This window comes from Balaenoptera musculus, chromosome 19 (assembly GCF_009873245.2).
Source record: "Balaenoptera musculus isolate JJ_BM4_2016_0621 chromosome 19, mBalMus1.pri.v3, whole genome shotgun sequence".
Taxonomy (NCBI): Eukaryota; Metazoa; Chordata; class Mammalia; order Artiodactyla; family Balaenopteridae; genus Balaenoptera; species Balaenoptera musculus.
The window spans coordinates 32,712,806-32,731,285 of record NC_045803.1 but is presented as its reverse complement, the minus strand read 5'-3'; the positions used below and the strand labels follow the sequence as shown (position 1 = coordinate 32,731,285).

The 18,480-nt window shown below is 44.3% G+C and overlaps 1 protein-coding gene and 2 non-coding genes across 3 annotated transcripts; 2 read left to right on the top strand and 1 right to left on the bottom strand.

Annotated features, from left to right (window-relative positions):
* Nucleotides 1-202: 202 nt before the first annotated feature.
* On the top strand, nucleotides 203-433 carry LOC118885837 (heat shock factor-binding protein 1-like). Its single transcript, XM_036834964.1, has one exon. It carries the CDS (start codon nucleotides 203-205, stop codon nucleotides 431-433), a length of 231 nt encoding a protein of 76 aa, XP_036690859.1.
* Nucleotides 434-5,269: 4,836 nt separating this feature from the next.
* Nucleotides 5,270-5,352, top strand: TRNAL-CAG. The gene has a single exon. It is a non-coding gene; the product is annotated as a tRNA-Leu (tRNA).
* A 227-nt stretch (nucleotides 5,353-5,579) lies between these two features.
* Nucleotides 5,580-5,662, bottom strand: TRNAL-CAG. Its single transcript has one exon. It is a non-coding gene; the product is annotated as a tRNA-Leu (tRNA).
* Nucleotides 5,663-18,480: the final 12,818 nt, after the last annotated feature.

Genomic DNA, 18,480 nt, shown 5'->3' with positions numbered 1-18,480 from the left:
GGTGAGCAAGGCTGGCTCAAAGGGGGCAGTCAGGATGCTATGGTTGTCGGGATGGCCCTATAGACACTACTTCTGCAAAGTCAGTTTGACAGGTGGAAACTTGCTCCACAATATTCAGCAGGTGCAAGAAATGGTACATTGGGGACAAACAGCAATGTAGGTGATGGTCTGAGACAGCACCACCAAGCTGGGAACTAGGGAGATGGCCGAGACTGACCCCAAGGCCATGCAGGATCTCACCTCGGTGGTGCAGACACCCCTGCAACAGATGCAAGATAAATTTCAGACCACGTCCGACCAGATCATTGGAAGAATTGATGACATGAGCAGTCGCATTGATGACCTGGAGAAAAATACCACAGACCTCATGACACAGGCTGGGGTGGAAGAGCTGGACGGTGAAAACAAGATCTCTGCCACACAGAAGAGTTGAAGGTTGCTCATCTGCACTGGAATCTGGAACAACCTTTTTACAAGCCAAGAGAAGACGATGGTTTTTTGCAACTAACCACTATGTGTAGATAGGTTTTATATTATAAAGGGTGCATTCTTCTTACCACATACTATAGAGTTAATTTATAGAGTGATTTCCCTCCTGTGCCCCCCACGTTTCCTGAACACGGTAACTTCATATCTTGGACCTTGGTCAGTTGTGCTATTAAACACTAATACTTTGGCAGTTCCTGGGGGGGGAAAAGAAAGAAATGGTACATTGCTTTATTTTTCTAGGCTAACATTTAAAGCATTTATTCTATTCCAGGAACTCTAAACGTTGAGCATGTATTAACTCTTCAATCTATACAACCCTTTGAGGCAGATACTATTCCTAAATTCATTTTACAGATTGGGAAACTGAGGAACAGAGGGACAGAGAGGCTAAATAACTCCAGATGGTCACAGAACTAGCAGAAGCAAGATTTAAACTCAGGTGGTTCCAGAATCCACACGCTGAGCCGCTCAGCCATGCTGCCTCAAGTCAAAATTGGCTCTACACCTCTTGCTTATCAGAGTGGCATGCTACAGAGTCTCCCGCATTCCTGGGGTTCTCTTTCTAGGGTGATCAAAGGCCTTGGGGGCATGATAAGCAGTTTACAGAACTTGGAAGTGAGCTTCTGGTCTTTGGTCCATTCTGGTCACCACTGTCCACATGATCCATTCAAAATCGGGGAACTGGGTTGCCCAGCTCTCCACACCAAGGGGGCACCTGGGGTCTTTGGCTTCGTCCCAGAGGGACGAAGCAGTTCCTATCCCACCCCATCAGAGATCCACACCTGCTTCATCCGCTTCACCCCTGAGGTCCCCCCTCAGTGGACCAAGATGCCCAAACCAGGCCTTGGCAGGGATTCACTACTGGCGCCTGATGGCTTCTGTCCCTGAACCTTGGCCAAGGAAATCAGAGCCTGAGGCACAAAAACTTGGCCTTGCCACTTGGACTGGCTTGCTGGGAAAAGCCTACCCTTTCTTTTAAGTCTCCTCCAATAATGAAAACAGAACTAAAATTAACGTCTCCAAATCTAGCCTTCCACCTTAGTTGGCAAGCCCTCATGGCTTTTGCTTTTAAAAAGAAACAATGTAAATAAAGTACCTATCACAGTTCTAGGCTCAGAATAGTTCTAGGCTCGGAATAGTTCTCAAGAAGGAGTATTAAAAAAAAGAGTATTAAGCCAGAAAAATCAGGTTCCACTTATCATCTGTGTGAGTCTGGGTAAGTTACTTTGGCCTCTCTGAGCCTCATTTTCCTCATCTGTAAATGCAGGTAATGATATTCGGTGTTGTGGTGATGTTACGAACATTAAGTGAAATAATGGCTGTAAAGGAGACATTCGCTAAAACTCAGCTTCCTGCCACTCTTTTCCCAAGCAGAGGTGGGTATGTGTGCCAAGGTCACAGGGATGCTAGGATTCCCCCTTTCAGGCCCCTGGGCTGGCTGAGCACCAGGTCCCCACGGGGACTGACTCCATCTGTCCCTATTAGGGCTGAGCAGGGCCATGCCGGGACTTCCCCAGTTGCTGGTAGACTTTCCAGGCTGAGCTCAGGGGACTTTCCTCTCCCAACCTGGACAAATGCCCAGAGTGGAAAATGAGTGAGGTCTGTCCCTCGAGGATCCTTCGTCGGTGTCTAGGCTGCTGATAAGGGGAAAATGGAACAAACAGGAATAGTGACCCTTTCCCATTTTTGGTCTTGGGGATCTGAAGCTGGAATGGGATCCTGAAATGGCTTCCTCCACGCCACAAATCTGGCACCTGAAAGGTGTCAGGGGAGGACAGCTGACCATCCACCCAAACGCAGGAGGTAGGGCTGAGTGGGGCCTCAGCACCTGCATCCAATGAGCACTTTCTCCCAGCCAGGCCAGGAGAGGAGCAGGCAGAGCGGGTCTGGCTTGGGCTCCAGCTCTGGGCTTGCCACTGTTTTCCTACCTCTAAAACGATGCGCCCATAGAAAGGTCGGTGGTGTAAGGCATGAGGGGAGGGTTCCAGAGGTGGAGAGCACAGGGTTTCTGCCCCAAAGAGGATGTTGGCAAATCACTCAGCCTGTGTGAGCCTGAGCTCCCTGGAGTAGGAGTAGGGAGCAGCTCCTGCCCACAGCACTAATCTCAAAGGGAAGTTGTGAGCATCTGATAACCTGTATGATCTTGGTGACTTTCTGTTGCATCCCTGCATCCCCTCTCTCCACATTCACGCTCACACACACACACACACACACCAGCCAGCCAGCAGGGCTTGTTCATTATACCTCCAAAACACATCTTGAATTTTGAACTTGACCACCTTTTGCATCTCCACTTCCCTGGTCCAGCCTCCATCATCTCTCATCCTCCTTTCCATGGCCTTCTCCCTGGACTCTTGATTTTTCTCTTGCCTCTCATGTCCTTTCTCCTACAGCAGCCCAAGGGATCATTTTGAAAGGCCAACTGAATCATGTCACTCGCCTGCTTTTAAACACTCCAGTGACTCCAACACACACAGAAGAAAAGCCAAACTCCTCTTCCTGGCATCCCAGCCATGTGTGATATGGACTTCAGCCTCCTGCCACCCATACCCTTGCCCCATTGGCCTTGCTGCCCCTCCAACAGACCACAGCCCCTCCCTGCCTCAGGACCTTTGCACTGGCTATGCCTCCCACCTGGAAGACTGCTACTCCCGGCTTTGACTGTGCTTGTCTCTCCCTTTGGAACTCACTGTCACCTCCTCTGAGAGTGGCCCTCCCTGACCACCCTTCCTATGAGAGCCCCTAGTCACTCTTTTTTTCTTTTCATACATCTTTATTGGAGTATAATTGCTTTACAATGTTGTGTTAGTTTCTGCTGTACAACAAAGTGAATCAGCTATAAGATATATCCCCATAACCCCATCTCCCCTTCCTTATCCCACCCCTCTAGGTCATCACAAAGCACCGAGCTGTAGCTATCTGTTTTACATTTGGTAGTGTATATATGTCAGTGCTACTCTCTCACTTCGTCCCAGCTTCCCCTTCCCCCACTGTGTCCTCAAGTCCATTCTCTACGTCTGCATCTTTATTCTTGCCCTGCCACTAGGTCCATCAGTACCATTTTTTATGGTGGGAGCCCCTAGTCACTTTTTTTTTTTTTTTGGTGGGGAGGCTGCGTTGGGTCTTTGTTGCTGCACAGGCTTTCTCTGGTTGTGGTGAGCGGGGAGCTACTCTTCGTTGGGTTGTGCGGGCTTCTCATTTCAGTGGCGCCTCTTATTGGGGACCACGGGCTCTAGGCGCGCAGGCTTCAGCAGTTGCAGCACGTGGGCCCTAGAGCGCTCGGGCTTCAATAGTAGCATCATGCGAGCTCAGTAGTTGTGGCTCACGGGCTCCGCCACATGTGGGATCTTCCTCGACCAGTGATCGAACCCATGTTCCCTGCACTGGCAGGCAGATTTTAACCACTGCGCCACCAGGGAAGTACCCCTAGTCACCCTTGATCGCTATTAAAAGAGACTTTTTTAAAGGTAAAATCGTGATTCTCACATAATTATAAAATGAACACAAGTCAAAAATTTCATTAACTCAGTAATTTGTGGGGAAACCAGTAAGATGTTACAACCGACTCAAAGGACACACATATATTGGCAATCACAGATGATGAAATGGATTTATAATACAGATGCAAAAATGGTCAATATCCACAGGGCAATAATTAATTGCATTCCACTCCAACAAAATCCACTTGCATTTCCGTGAATAAGAATCATTTGTATGTAGAAGTAATGAAAGGTGCAGGCCCTTGAGAATCAGCCAGCCAGGACTGGTGCCCCAGACGACACCCAGTTATCTTTCTTGGCCTATTTCAAAGTCTCTTGCAAGTTTCCTGACATCCTGTTTCTTGCACTTAGCAGCACCTTTAAACTTTTCTTTCTTTCTTTCTTTTTTTGCCATTTTACCTTTCACGTATTTCTTATCTTTCTCCCTTCCCCCCAGGCTTGAATGTGTCTTAAGGGCGGAAATTCTGTTTTGTATACAAGCCTCCCCGAAATCCCGTGGAGAAAGTTACCCTCGCGACCTGAGGTCTTCTGGTCCCTGGGCAGAGCCAGTGCGTGGGTAAGTCTGGGGTTAGGGAGGAGACGTGAATCACGAAATGACGCAATGCGGGAAGGAGGAGGCGAGGGACGGATCAATCACGGACATTCCCTGCACGCCTACTGTGTGCCAAGCAAGGTTTGCGAACTAGGAACACGGTCAGGAAAAAGGGTGGATCTGGCTGTGCCGCTGCAGGACTCGGTGTAACCCGGAGCCTGAGTAAATGAGTTAAACACACATACAAATGTGAAGTTGCAGTTTTGACGAATGTACGCGTGCCAAGAGACCCTGCTATATCCGGGCTTCACCTGGTTCGGGCGCCAGCAGAGATCTATAAGCCGGTGCGAGTGTGCGGACTTGACTGTTTCTCGCGGAACAGGCAACAGGGCATGTATGCAGAAATGCAAGGGTACTTAGAGATATGCAAGAATCAAAGCTGATGTGAATAGTAAATGCATGAATGTAGAATGAATGCCTGTCGGCGGCACGAACGCACACGGGTCGAAGTAATAGTCCTCGGTCTCTCCGCCGTTCAGAGTGTCCAGCACACCGCGCGCGCCCTCTGCCGGTGCCCAGGCGCCTAGTTCTGCACCTTCTCGTTCCGTCTCGCTCCTCCCCTTCGAGCAAACGCCAGTGTCTAGCTCTTCCCAGCACAGGGAGGAGAACGATAGTTCCCGCGGTTCGCTACGCATGCGCACACTAGAGCCATTTTGAAGGGGATTGCTCAGAGAAAAGTAAGCCAGTAGTCAGGATGGCCGAGCGGTCTAAGGCGCTGCGTTCAGGTCGCAGTCTCCCCTGGAGGCGTGGGTTCGAATCCCACTTCTGACAAAGCTTCGTTTTTCTCTTTTTTTTTTTTTGCTTTTCACGTAAAGTGGCACATCAAATAGGTAATACTATTAATCTTTTTACGAAACAAGTATTTCCTTCTTAAAAGGTGTTTTTTTCTTAATGATATTTATTTGACTTTTGGAATGTAAAAGAGAAAGATCCGATCTGAAACCGCAAAGACACTCTCCTTAGACCCTGGAACTGGAAAAGAGAAAAAACGAGAAGGTTGTCAGAAGTGGGATTCGAACCCACGCCTCCAGGGGAGACTGCGACCTGAACGCAGCGCCTTAGACCGCTCGGCCATCCTGACTCTCGAATGCATGTTTGTGGCGTCTTTTTTAATGCATTGTATGGTGCGACGCGGCTTGCGAATTATCCAAATAATTTTGAGGTCCCTGGTAGCTCCAGATCCAACTACACAGCCCCTCGTCAGCCGCAATCAATAACCACCCGCGTTTCCAAGATTTACCGTTAAACTGGTTCAGTCTTTTTACTACTTATATGTTTTAAATGGAAACTCTAGCCTGAACAGAAAATGAAAATTAGTTTCTCTTGCCATCAATAGAAAATAACTATAAAAGTAAATACAATGGAAATGAAACTGTATTATTAAATTCTAGTCACTTGCCAACGCTCGGAACCTGAAGTTTTGACATTATTTTTAATGACAAATACTATCGAAAGGGTCGAGACTATTGTTGAGCCCCTGGGGGAAGTGAGGAGGGGGTCTACATGATTCTTTTTGGAAGGGGGTGTGCTCGGTTATGGCCTTTGCCATAGGCTCCTCCATGGATGGGAAGACACGGGCAATGGGATCCCATTCCACAAGTGTTTAGCTGAAGCCTCATCAAGAGAAAGTTGGCTTTTGTACCTTTTTGTAAACTGGCCAAGGGAAAAGCTGGAGGATGTTAAACCTGGAGAAGAGATAATTTATGTCTATAAAAGCCTCATGTGTACAAGGGATTTAGATTGAGTCTGTTGATCCTTGCTCTGAGAACTGGGGCTTGAGGCGGGCATGTAATGGGTGGGAGGTTACCACAGAGGAAGGTTTCCACAGAAGAAAGAGCTTGCTGGAAAGAAAACAGGGTGCCTGTGGAGATAGTGATATCCCCATCATTGGAGGCATTCAAGACGAGGCTGGACATTCACTGGCAGAAAAACTGGTAAAGGGATTTGACAGTTCCTGTTTCTTATTGCTGCTGTAACAAATTACTACTAACTTAGAGACTTAAAACCACACCATTTATTATCTTATAGTTCTGAAGGTCAACACTGTGTTCCTTCTGGAGTCTCTAGGGAATATCCATTTCCTTTCCTTTTCCAGCTTCTAAAGACCACCACATTCCTTGGCTCATATCCCCACATCACTCCACCTTCTGCTTCTGTCTTCATGATGCCTTCTCTGACTCTGACCCTCCTGTCTAACCTCTTATTCTCACCTAATGCAAGTTTGTGTGCCCAAAGCACAGTGAGGCCAAACACACCTGAACATCAGAGTTTGGAGCAGAGAAAGATTTATTGCCAGGGCCATGCAAGGAGAACGAGTGGCTTGTGTTCAAAAGGCCAGAGCTCCCCCATGGGTTTCAAGGAAGAAGGTTTTATACAGAAATTTGAGGGGGGGAGGGCTGCAGGGTGTGTAACCTTCCTCTAGTTGGCGGTGAGGTAACAGGTGGTGTTCTAAGAATCTCAATCATCAGCCTTCCGGTTCCAACCAGTCTGGGGTCCCAGTGCTTGTACTGAGACTGAAGTTACCATCCTCTACCTGGGCAGGGCCCTTAGTTCCTATAGAATAACTCAGAGATGTATGTCAGGTTTTCCTTACATCCCCCCAGGAGGAACCAGGAGCAGGCCCCATGGCTGCACTATGGTTTCTTTCTGTATTCCCTCACTCTAATTACTAATTGAATCTGCACTTTGGAACTCAGAGAAGGTCTTGGAGACGGAAACCTTTTTCCCACAAACAAGAAATGGGGGGTACAGAAAGGCCTTTGTACTTGGGAAGGCCCCACAGGGTCCTGTACAGTTTCAATTCCTCCTTTTCTTTGATACTCCTCAGTCTTCAGGGGAACAGGTGTTGAATAGAGAGGTCAATCATAAACTTGGTAGAGGAACTTGGTTTTAGGGGAACTTGGTTTCATTATAAAGATGCTTATATTTACACTGGGTCCATCCTGATAATCCAGAGTAATCTCCCCTGTCTCAAAATACTTAATTTAGCCATATCTGCAAAATCCCTTTAGTCATGTAAAGTAATATATTCACAGGCTCCAGAAATTGGAGGTAATTATCTTCGGTGAGGCAGCCTGTGTGTGTTTGAGGGGGGAAGAGGCAGGGTGAGAGGGAGACTTGTATATTTAAATTTTTGTATCATGTGCATATATTCTCTAGTCAAAAATAAATATGATTTCACCCGGTGATCAAGGTCAACATCAATAGTGATAAGTCAGATTGACAGTTTGTCAGATTGATTTGATGTGCCCTTAAATGGCACTTGGCCCCTGTAGACTTCCTCCCCAAAACACAATTACTCTGAGTCTAATCATGAGAAACATCAGACAAATCCCAATTCAATAGCATTCTACAAAATACCTGAGTAGTGCTCCTCAAAACTAGCACGGTCATCAAACACAAGGAAAGTCTAAGAAACTGTCGCAGATAAGCCTAAGAAAAGACATCAGTAGGAAATATAATCTGGTATCCTGGATAGGATCCTGGAACAGTAAAAGGACATTAGGGAAAAACTGAAAAAATCTGAATGAGGTATGGAGTTTAATAATAACGTATCAATGTTGGCTCATTAATTTTGATAAATATACCATACTATAACTGAGCAGGATTCTAAGGGACCTTCCCAGGACAGACCCCTCCCCCATATCCTCTGCTTTAGCTCCTCTCTGAAGTATAGATAATAGTATCTGGTACACATTTCCTGAGTTGTTTTACTGATGCTAAAACCACCACCAAATGGAAGAAATTAACTACTTGATGATCATGAGCATGTAGCCCCCAGACCTATTGGCACCTAAGGATTGATAATGTTAACCCCTGTGACACCACCCTGTTACCTCACCATAAACCAATCAGAGAATTGTGCACGAGCTGATTGCATAACCTGGGACACCCCATCCTCACTTTGCCTTTAAAACTGCCTCACTGAAACCCATTGGGGAAGTTCAGGCTTTTTGAGCATTAGCTGCTCTGGACTCCTTGCTTGGCACCCTGCAATAAATGCTGCACTTTCCTTCACCACAACCCAGGGTCAGTAGATTGGCTTTACTGCACACAGGTGAGCAGACACAAGTTTGGTTCAGTAACACTGCTAATGCAAGATATTAATAACAGAGGAAACTGCGTGTGGGGTATAAGTGAACTCTCTGTACTCTTTGCAATAATTCTGTAAATCTGAAACTATTCTGAAAAGTTTAAAACTCTGAAAAATAATACAATTTCATAGATTATATATTAACAAAACATATAAACTGTAAAATATATAACTACATTGTTTATACATTTATATTGTATATAAAATTATTTATTTAAAAAATATATATAACAAAATGTGTCTATTAAAGTCTCAGAGGCCATAAAAAATCCGGATCTGTGATTATCTCTGGATGGTGGCATTTATTGTGATTTTTTTCTCATCAGTTACCTGCATTTGAGATTTGTATAATGAACATAGATTACTTGGGTAATTCTTTTTTAATTCAAAAACTGTCAGGAAAAATTGGAGAAGACTTTGGAAAAGGCAAAAAGATTCCTGGATGTTCTTTCAAAGGAATGTTATGTGTTGTCTACAGCTGTGCTGTCTAATACAGAAGCCACTAACCACATGTAGCTACCGAGCACTTGAGATGTTTTGCAGTCTTGGTATGAAAAAAAGAATGCAAAATATCTCAATAATAATGTTTATATTGATGACATGTTTAAATGATAATATTTTGAATATATTGGGTTAAATATGATATATTATTTTAAATTGTTTAAAATTCAGTTCGTAAGTACGCAAACAAATCTTGTCTGGTAAAATGGAATTGATTCCATCCTTGGTAGAGGCCAGTTTTGCATTTGTTAGCAAATTCATTTCAGCATTCCTGATTGTGAGAGATATGTACATATATATATATGCATATATGTGTGTGTACTGTGTACTACACAGTTCACTGGTATTAACTACACATATTGTTGTACAAACATCACCACCATCCATCTCCAGTACTCTTTTCATCTTGCAAAACTGAGACTCTATACCCATTAAACAATAACTCTCCATTCCCTCCTCCCCCAACCCCTGGCAACCACCATTCTACTTTCTGTCTTTTTTTTTTTTTTGCCACACCACGCAGCTTGCAGGATCTTAGTTCCCCAACCAGGGATCGAACCTGTGCAGCCCGGCAGTGAAATCATGGAGTGCTAACCACTGGACCGCCAGGGAATTCCCTATCTTTATTCATTTGATTACCCTAGGTACCTCATATAAGTGGAATCATATAATACTTGTCCTTTTGCGACTGACCTATTTCATTTAGGATGTCTTCAAGGTTTATCCATGTTGTAGCATGTGTCAGAATTTCCTTCCTTTTTAAGGCTGAATAATATTCCATTGTACATATATACTACGTTTTGCGATCCATTCACCCATCAGTAAACACTTGGGTTGCTTCCATGTTTTAACTATTGTGAATAATGCTCCTATGAGCATGGCTGTATAAATATCTCTTCGAGATCCTGCTTTCAATTCTCTTGCATATAGTATACCCAAAAGTGGAATCTCTGGATCATATGGTAATTCTATTTTTATTTCTTTGAGGAACTGCCATACTGTTTCCACTGCACAATTTTTTTTGCATTTTACTTTAAAAATGTATCCTTTAACAAAACGTTCTCAACATCCAGGAGGAGAATAGAAGGATGGCCCATCTACAGATGGGTACTTAACTACAGCGTCTACAGAACATCGTATATAATTAGGATACGCCAATTTCCTGTTGGGCAAAGGAGGAGAAAAAGGAAAATTGGGGCAGTGGTGGGGGTGATAGAGATGGTGAAGCTTGGTGTCCTGGAGAAGAGGTTTCAGGAAGAGTCCTGGAACTGTGGGCATGGGTGGGAAGGGCCAAGGGAGGATGGAAGATGGAGGCAGCTCCCAGAAGCAGGGCCCTGGGCCAGAGTGGGGAGAGGGACAGTGTTGATGCCCCTATGGCTATAGCTGGATCTTGCACCGTTGGAAGGGAGGCTGAGGAAACTGACAGTGTTCCTTCTTCTCGTGGTTGCTTCTCATATGTCACCTCCTCCAGGAAGCCTTCCCTGATGCTTCTTTCCTTTGACTAGGTATTTTGGCTTCCTCTGTGTTCCCACAACCCCCGGGCTGACCCCTCAAAGCACTGGAATTGGAATGGCCTCTCTAGGTGTCTTCCTGCCCCTGAGGCTGAGCTCTTCCAAAAGGCAGAGATTGCAAGTCTCATTTGACCATGAATTCCCAGGGCCTAGGACACAAAAATGTGGAGAAGGAGCTAACTGAGTACAGGTTGAATAATGAATGAATGATACAACAGGATGGGGAGGGCCAGGGGGCAGGAAGTCCTGGAAATGCCACTCCAGACCTCCTCATGCATCTGGCACCTGGACAGGATGCAGTCAGTCCACCCAAGCCCTGGCCTGGCCATCTCTCTCAGGAACATGAGTTGTGGATCCCTGAACAAATAGTTAATCTTGATGTCCTCTCTCTGGAGCTCTGACCTCCCATCCCAAACAAGCTCTGTCCCAATCCTAATGCGCTGAAGGGGCCAGGCAGGGAAAATGACCAAACCGTGTGTCCAACCTATGCCTCATTCTGGGCAAATCAGTAACTGGCCCAGAGGTTGGCAGGCTCATGCCAGCATCCCACCCACTCTGTCCATACCTCGGCTGCATCTCTCAACACAGAGACTTGCTCACAAAGGCCATCAGCCCACACCACTCTGCATGCCCGCCCTTCGCTCTTGTACATCCACCTAGAACACCTCCTTCACATATGGCTCTTTTCAAGGCTCTGTTCAAATGGCACCTCCACCCTGAAGGCCTCACATCTTCTCTTACCCCAGGAGGTTCAGGCCTGGCGGCATTGCATAGACTGGCGTTCGCCTAGAAGTAATAGAGCCCCCTCTCCCTAAAGCTGTTGTTCTGTGATCTTCATGCGCACCGAGTTGCAGCCTGCTCCTTGGATGCACCCCCAGGGGGATGCGCATGAGTGACAAGAGGAGCCACCTGGTCCCTGGTCACATTGCTCATGTACATCTTGAGCTAACTCTTGTCCGTCTCTGAGATGGACAGACATTCCAGCGGTGCCAGGAGGGCATTGGACGAGATCACTCTTCCCCAAACTTTCGGCATTTATTACCCTATTTTCCCCTATCTACATATCACTGTGCACCTAAAAAAATTTTTTTAATTAGTTATTATTAGTATTATTATTATTATTTTTTGGCTGCGCAACATGTGGGATCTTAGTTCCCCGACCAGGGATCAAATGTGGGCCCTTGGCAGTCCTAACCACTGGCCCACCAGGGAATTCCCTGTACACTTTAAATTTTTTTTCTTTAACTGTGATAAGATACATATAACAAAATTTACCATTTGTAAGTGTACGGTTCTATGGCATTCACTGTTATGCAACCATCACCACATTCCATCTCCAGAATTTTTTCGTCTTCAACTGAAACTCTGTCCCATCAAACCATAACTCCCCATTCCTCTCTTCCTGAAGTCCCTGGCAATCAACATTCCACTTTCTCTTTCTATGGGTTTGACTGCATTTTTTTTTTTAATATTTATTTATTTGGCTTCGTTGGGTCTTAGTTGCAGCGCACAGGCTTCTCTCTAGTTGTGGCACACGGGTTAGTTCCCCGACCAGGGATCGAACCCACTTCCCCTTCATTGGGAGGTGGATTCTTAACCACTGGACCACCAAGGAAGTCCCTGTTTTGTTTTTTGATAGCAGCCATCCTAATAAATGTGGGGTGATATCTCACTGTGGTTTTGATTTGCATTTCCTTAATGATTAGTGGTGTTGAGCATCTTTTCGTATGCTTGTTGGCCATTTGTATATCTTCTTTGGAGAAATGTCTATTCAAGTCCTTTGGCCATTTTTAAAATCAGTTTTGTTATTGTTATTGAGTTGTAGGGGTTCTTTATATGTTCTGGAAGTTAGCCTCTTTTAAGATATATGATTGGTAAATATTTTCTCCCTTAGGTTGCCTTTTCACTCTATTTAACTGTGTCCTTTGATGCAGAAAGTTTTCATTATGATGTTATCCAATTTATCTATTTTCACTTTTGTTGCTTGTGTTTTTGGTGTCAAATCCTAGAAATCATTGCCAAACCCAACATCATGAAGCTTTTTTTTTGGCTGCGCGTGGGCTTTCTCTAGTTGCGGCGAGCGGGGGGCTACTCTTCGTTGCAGTGCGTGGGCTGTAGGGCGCAGGCTTCAGTAGTTGTGGCTCACGGGCTGTAGAGCGCGGGCTCTAGAGCGCAGGCTCACTCAGTAGTTGTAATGCACAGGCTTATTGCTCCTCAGCATGTGGGATCTTCCCGGACCAGGGCTTGAACTTGTGTCTGCTGCATTGGCAGGCTGATTCTTAACCACCGCGCCACCAGGGAAGCCCATGAAGCTTTTCCCCCTATGTTTCCTTCTATGAGTTTTATAGTTCTAGGTCTTACGTTTAAGTCTTTGATCCATTTTGAGTTAATTTTCATATATAGTATAAAGCAAGGGTCCAATTTCATTTTCTGTATGTGGATATCCAGTTTTCCCAACACCATTTGTTAAAAGACTGTCCTTTCCCCAGTGAATGGTCTTGACACCTTTGTCAAAAATCATTTGACTGTATAAGGGGTTTTACACACTTTTTGAAAATTAAATATTTTCTTTAAGTGGACTCATTTTAACTGTAATAAATGTGTTTTTTAAAGAAACTTACGAGGACTTCCCTGGCAGTCCAGTCATTAAGACTCCGCACTCCCACTGCAGGGGACATGGGTTTGATCCCTGGCGGCAAAAAAAAAAAAAAAGGAGATTAACAAAATTAGATGGTAAAGACATATTATCACCAAAAAAGTCTTTCTCCTTGGCATAATCAGATTGAAAGTGAAATTAAAAACAAAGTACTCCTAATGAAGCATTTGAAGTATTTGATGACTACCCCTGGGCCATCAAAAATCATCTCACATCCCACACAAGGGCCTTTTCCAGGGGGATGCACTGCCCTCAGATCTTAAAGGGGATTCTTGTCAATGATCCCCATTCCCCAAGCCTTTCCCACCTCTGTTTGGTACATTCTGGTCTGGGGTGGAGATGGCAGTAGATTGAAAGCTGCTCTGGCCTCCACCTCCTGCTGGGGCTGGATGACAGAAGAGAGGGTAAGAAGGGGCAGAAGCAGATGGGGAGGCTGGAAATGGGAGGGGGATACTCAGGCAGGACTGCCTCTCTCAGGATCACTGCTGGGGATGAGAAGATGTAGATGCTAGTTCTGCTGTTGCTTCTAATTCAGTAGGTGACCCTGGGTAATTCACTGCCCTTTACAAATGAGTAAAACCAGTTGGTGAACAGCCTCTTTGGAAAAATGGTGCAGCCACTTTCGAAAACAGTTTTGCAATGTCCTATAAAGTTAATGATACACATACCACATGATCCAGAAATTCTACTCCTAGGTACATACCCAAGAGAAATAAAAACATATGTTCACACAAAAAACCTGCATGTGAATGTTCATAGCAGTTTTATTCATAGCCGTCCAAACTGGAAAGAACCCGAATGTTCATCAACTAGTGAAAGGACAAAGAAATTGTGGTATATCAATACAATGGAATACATTCCTTAATAAAAGGAAACAGTCTACCTGTATGCTCATCAACATAGATGGGTCAATGAAAAATTAATTAATAGTCAATCTAAGAAAGAAATAGAAAATTTCATCCAAGCCAATCTGAGGAGATTGGCTTTCCAATCTCCAAACCAGGGAGATAGCCTTTCCAAAAGCTCTGAGGACTGACTGTTCCACCTGTTAGAGGTCAAAGCAGAGTTATATACATTTTTGAGACAAAGGGTTATGCATCACATGACGTATTGACAGTTTACACAATCCAGATCTGCATGTACAAAGCAAGTAGCGGGTCATTGTGACCCCTTACAAGATTAAGAAGGAATGTTATCTCCTGTAGAGGTCTGGTTAATGCAGACACACAATACACACTAAAAGGGAGGGAGGAGAAACATACGAAAAAACATTTTATGTTTAAATTTGTCTTGTCTTGCCATAAAACATGAATTTTATTTCGTCAGATGAATTTCAAAAGCTTTATGTTACATAAAAGAACTTTTCACAAAAGACTACTGTATAAGTTTCCTCTTGCTGCTGTGACAAATTATCACAAATTCAGTGGTCTAAAACAACACATTTATTCTATTGTAGATCTGGAATCTAAAATGAGCCTTAAGGGGCTAGCTAAATCAAAGTGTCAGCAAGACTGGTTGCTTCTGGAGGCTCTAGGGAGAATTTGTTCCTTGCCTCTTCCACTTCTAAAAGCTACCGGCATTCCTTGGCTCCTGACTGCATCCTGTCAATCTCTATTTCCGTGCTCACATTACTGTCATCAAATCTCCCTTTGCCTCCCTCTTATAAGGACATCTGTAGTTACATTTAGGGCCCACTCAGATAATGCAGGATAATCTCCTCATCTCGAAGTCTTTAATCACATCTGCAAAATCCCTATTTCCATAACAGGTAATGTTCACAGGTTCCAGGGATTAGGATGGAACATCTTGGCCTGCCACAACTATATCATGTAAGATTCTATATGACATTCTGGAAAAGGCAAAACAACGACAGAAAACAGATCAGTGGTTGCCTGGGGCCAGGGTGGAGGTCACAAAGGAACTTTTTGGGGTGATCAAAATGTTCTATATTTTAATTTTGGTGGTGGTTACATGACTGTCACATTTATCAAAATGCCACAGAGTGGGTGGGAGAAACAAAGTAGGAGAAAACAATAGCAACACACAAAAGTGACAATGGGGAGAGGGGATCCAAAATATAAAAGGAGCTCCAAAAATTAAAAAAAAAAACAAAACACAAACTGGGCTGCAACTTTGGAGGGAGTACAGTACTCCACAAGACCGCTGGCACTTCTGACGCAACTGCAGGGTTCAGGGGGTTCCCAAAACCACCCTCAGGTTCAATAATTCATTAGCTAGAAGGCCTCACAGAATGTGCTGCAAGCTGTTATACTCACATTTACAGTATGTTACAGATAAAGAACACAGATTAAAATCACACATGCGGTGATGGAAATGTTCTGGAATTAGACGGTGGTGATGATTCATTATAGTGAATACACTAAAACCACTGAATTGTATACTTTTTTAAAGGGTGACTTTTAAGTTCCGAAAGTGGAATGTCCGTTGTCCTCTCCCCAGGGAGTCACGGACTCCATGCATTACTTACCCAGCACTGATGTGTGACAGTACACATGGAGTACTGCCAACCAGGTAAACTCACCAGCTGCCTTGGTGGCCAGAGCCCTTCTTGGGATTTCATCACCTGGCCACAGTTGAGCTCAGTGTCCAACTCCTCCAGGTGGAGCTACTTGAGCTGATGGCCAGTGCCTCCACCCTAAACAAAGACGTTTCTATCAGGCATGACGTTCCAAAGGTTTAGAGATTACCTCTCAGAAACTGAGGAAAAGTGGCCAGACCACCCTTTGGGCAAATTTAATTCTTCACTACACAAAGGCAAATGATTCAAACCTTAAATTCACAGAAAAGGAAATATGAAAGGCCAATATTCAGCCACACTAGCTAAGTATTAGGAAATACAAATGGAAACAATGAGACTTTTTTTTTTTTAAGCTCACTACATATAACCATAGGGGCAGGCAAATAGTTAAGCTCACTTACTCTTTTTTTTTTTTTAATATTTATTTTTTTATTATTTTTGGCTGAGTTGGGTCTTAGTTGTTGTGCGCAGGCTTAGTTACCCAACGGCATGTGGGAATCTTAATTCCCAGACCAGGGTTCAAACCCACATCCCCTGCATTCATTGGAAGGTGGATTCTTAACCACTGGACCACAAGGGAAGTCCCATAAACTCACTTACTCTTAATGGGGATGTCAACTACTATGGTCTTTTGGAGCAATTTGGAAGTATCTATTAAAAAAAAACAAAACATGCAAATACCCTCAATCCAGTGGTTCTGCTTTGAAGACTGGATTCATGTGTGTGCAGAGACGCATAAATAAGAAGGCTTATATAATATTGAAACCGCATAACTCAGATGGGATTCGAACCCAGCCAAAACTCAGATTGGGACTTGAACCCATGGGCTGGGACTTGAACCTACTGTCTTTTGAGATCACACACCTGGTTTCAGGACTTAACGAAGCTCAGGTTCTTTATGTCTCAGCGCAGAAGGAATTCAGGGAGAGGTAAAGTGATAGGTAAGAAGTGTATTTATTTAGAGAGATACACATTCCATAGACAGAATGCGGTCTGTCTCAAAAGGCAAGAGCAGCTCCAAAATATGGAGTGGTTAGTTTTCATGGGCTGGCTGTGTAATTTCATAGGCCAACAAGTGGGAGGATTATTCCAACTATTTTGGAGAAGGGGCGGGGATTTCCAGGATTTGGGCCACCTCCCACTTATTGGTCTTTTATGGTTAGCCTCCGAATTGTTCTGGCTCCTGTGGGTGTGTCATTTAGCATATGCTAATGATTATAATGAGTGTATAATGAGGGTCAGGGTCTACTGGAAGTCAAATCTTCCGCCATCTTGGGACTAATCAGTTCTAACCAGTTTTTGTCATATCCTCAATGGCTATGTCATTCTTCTAAAGGTTGTGCCCTGCCCCCTTCCCTCCTGTTTCAATATTACTCGTAATGAGGAACTGTTGGAAATCACTTACCTTTTTACCAATAAGGGAAGGGATAATGTAATAGCCATTCTATCAAATATTATACAACATATAAAAAGAATTAGGTCAGTCTTCAGGTGCTGTCATGGAGAAATTTCCAAGATATGCTAAGTGAAAAAATAAAGTTTCAGTGTATACAGTGTAATCCCATTTTTTTGTAAAAATGTTTAAAAGTTACAAACAAAGCAAGTCTCTATATTTCCATATATTGTATGATAGTGGAAAAAAAAAGAAGAAAGAAAAGATCTGACAGGATACTCCAAACTCTTCTCAGTGATTAGCTAGGGGTGAGGGTGCAGGTTTGGAGATGTGTGTGTGATGTGCAATGAAATAAACTAATGAGTTAATTGGGCAATTAAAAATAAAGAAACCGAAACTAACCATCCCCACAGCACCAAGCATAGGGCCAGCTGGAAAAGTGTTCAATCAATGTTTGCTGATTATAATCAGCAACCTCCCAAAGCTGGCTTCTGGAAATGGTTGGATGACCTCCAGAGGAGTCTTTCTGTGAATTTTTTAAAATTGGAAACCAAACAGTGTACTGCCCTCTAATGGTCTGTTTTTTAATAATAAAATCCAAGAATTCTCTGGCGGTCCAGTGGTTAGGACTCCATGTGTCCACTCCCCGGGGCACAGGTTCAATCTCTGGTAGGGCAACTAAGATCCCGCATGCCATAAGACACGGCCACAACACTCTCTTACCAAGGGTTTAAGACCCAGGTGACCTGGCCCCTGGCTTCCTCTTGAACTTCATCTCTCCCCAGTCCCTTCAGTTTATAACTTTATGTCCCTCCTCAAAGACTCCAAAGTCTTTCCTGCCTCAGGGCCTTTGCATGTATGGTAGTTTTCTCAGCCTGGAATGCTCTTTTCCTGTCTGATTCTTAGGAATCCAAGTCTCTGCTTAAATGTTTACACTTTGCCTGACCCAGCTATCTAAACGACACCCCCAAGTCTCAATTATTCTTTCCCGTGGCATCTTGTTTTTTTCTTGTAGTAATGTCATCACAATCTGTAATTATCTATTTATCTGTGCGTTTGTATATCTAGAGACGGTCTCCCCCATCAGATTCCCTGAGGGTAGGGTCTCTGCTTGGATGACTCTCAGGGCTGTCCCCAGTGCCTGGCGCACCCAAGGTGCACACTAAACATCTGCTCAGTGCCAGAACCCCACAGCCTCGCCAGTAT

Coding starts and splice junctions, on each gene's coding strand:
- LOC118885837 (XM_036834964.1), top strand. CDS start 203: ATGGCCGAGACTGACCCCAAGGCCATGCAGGATCTCACCTCGGTGGTG.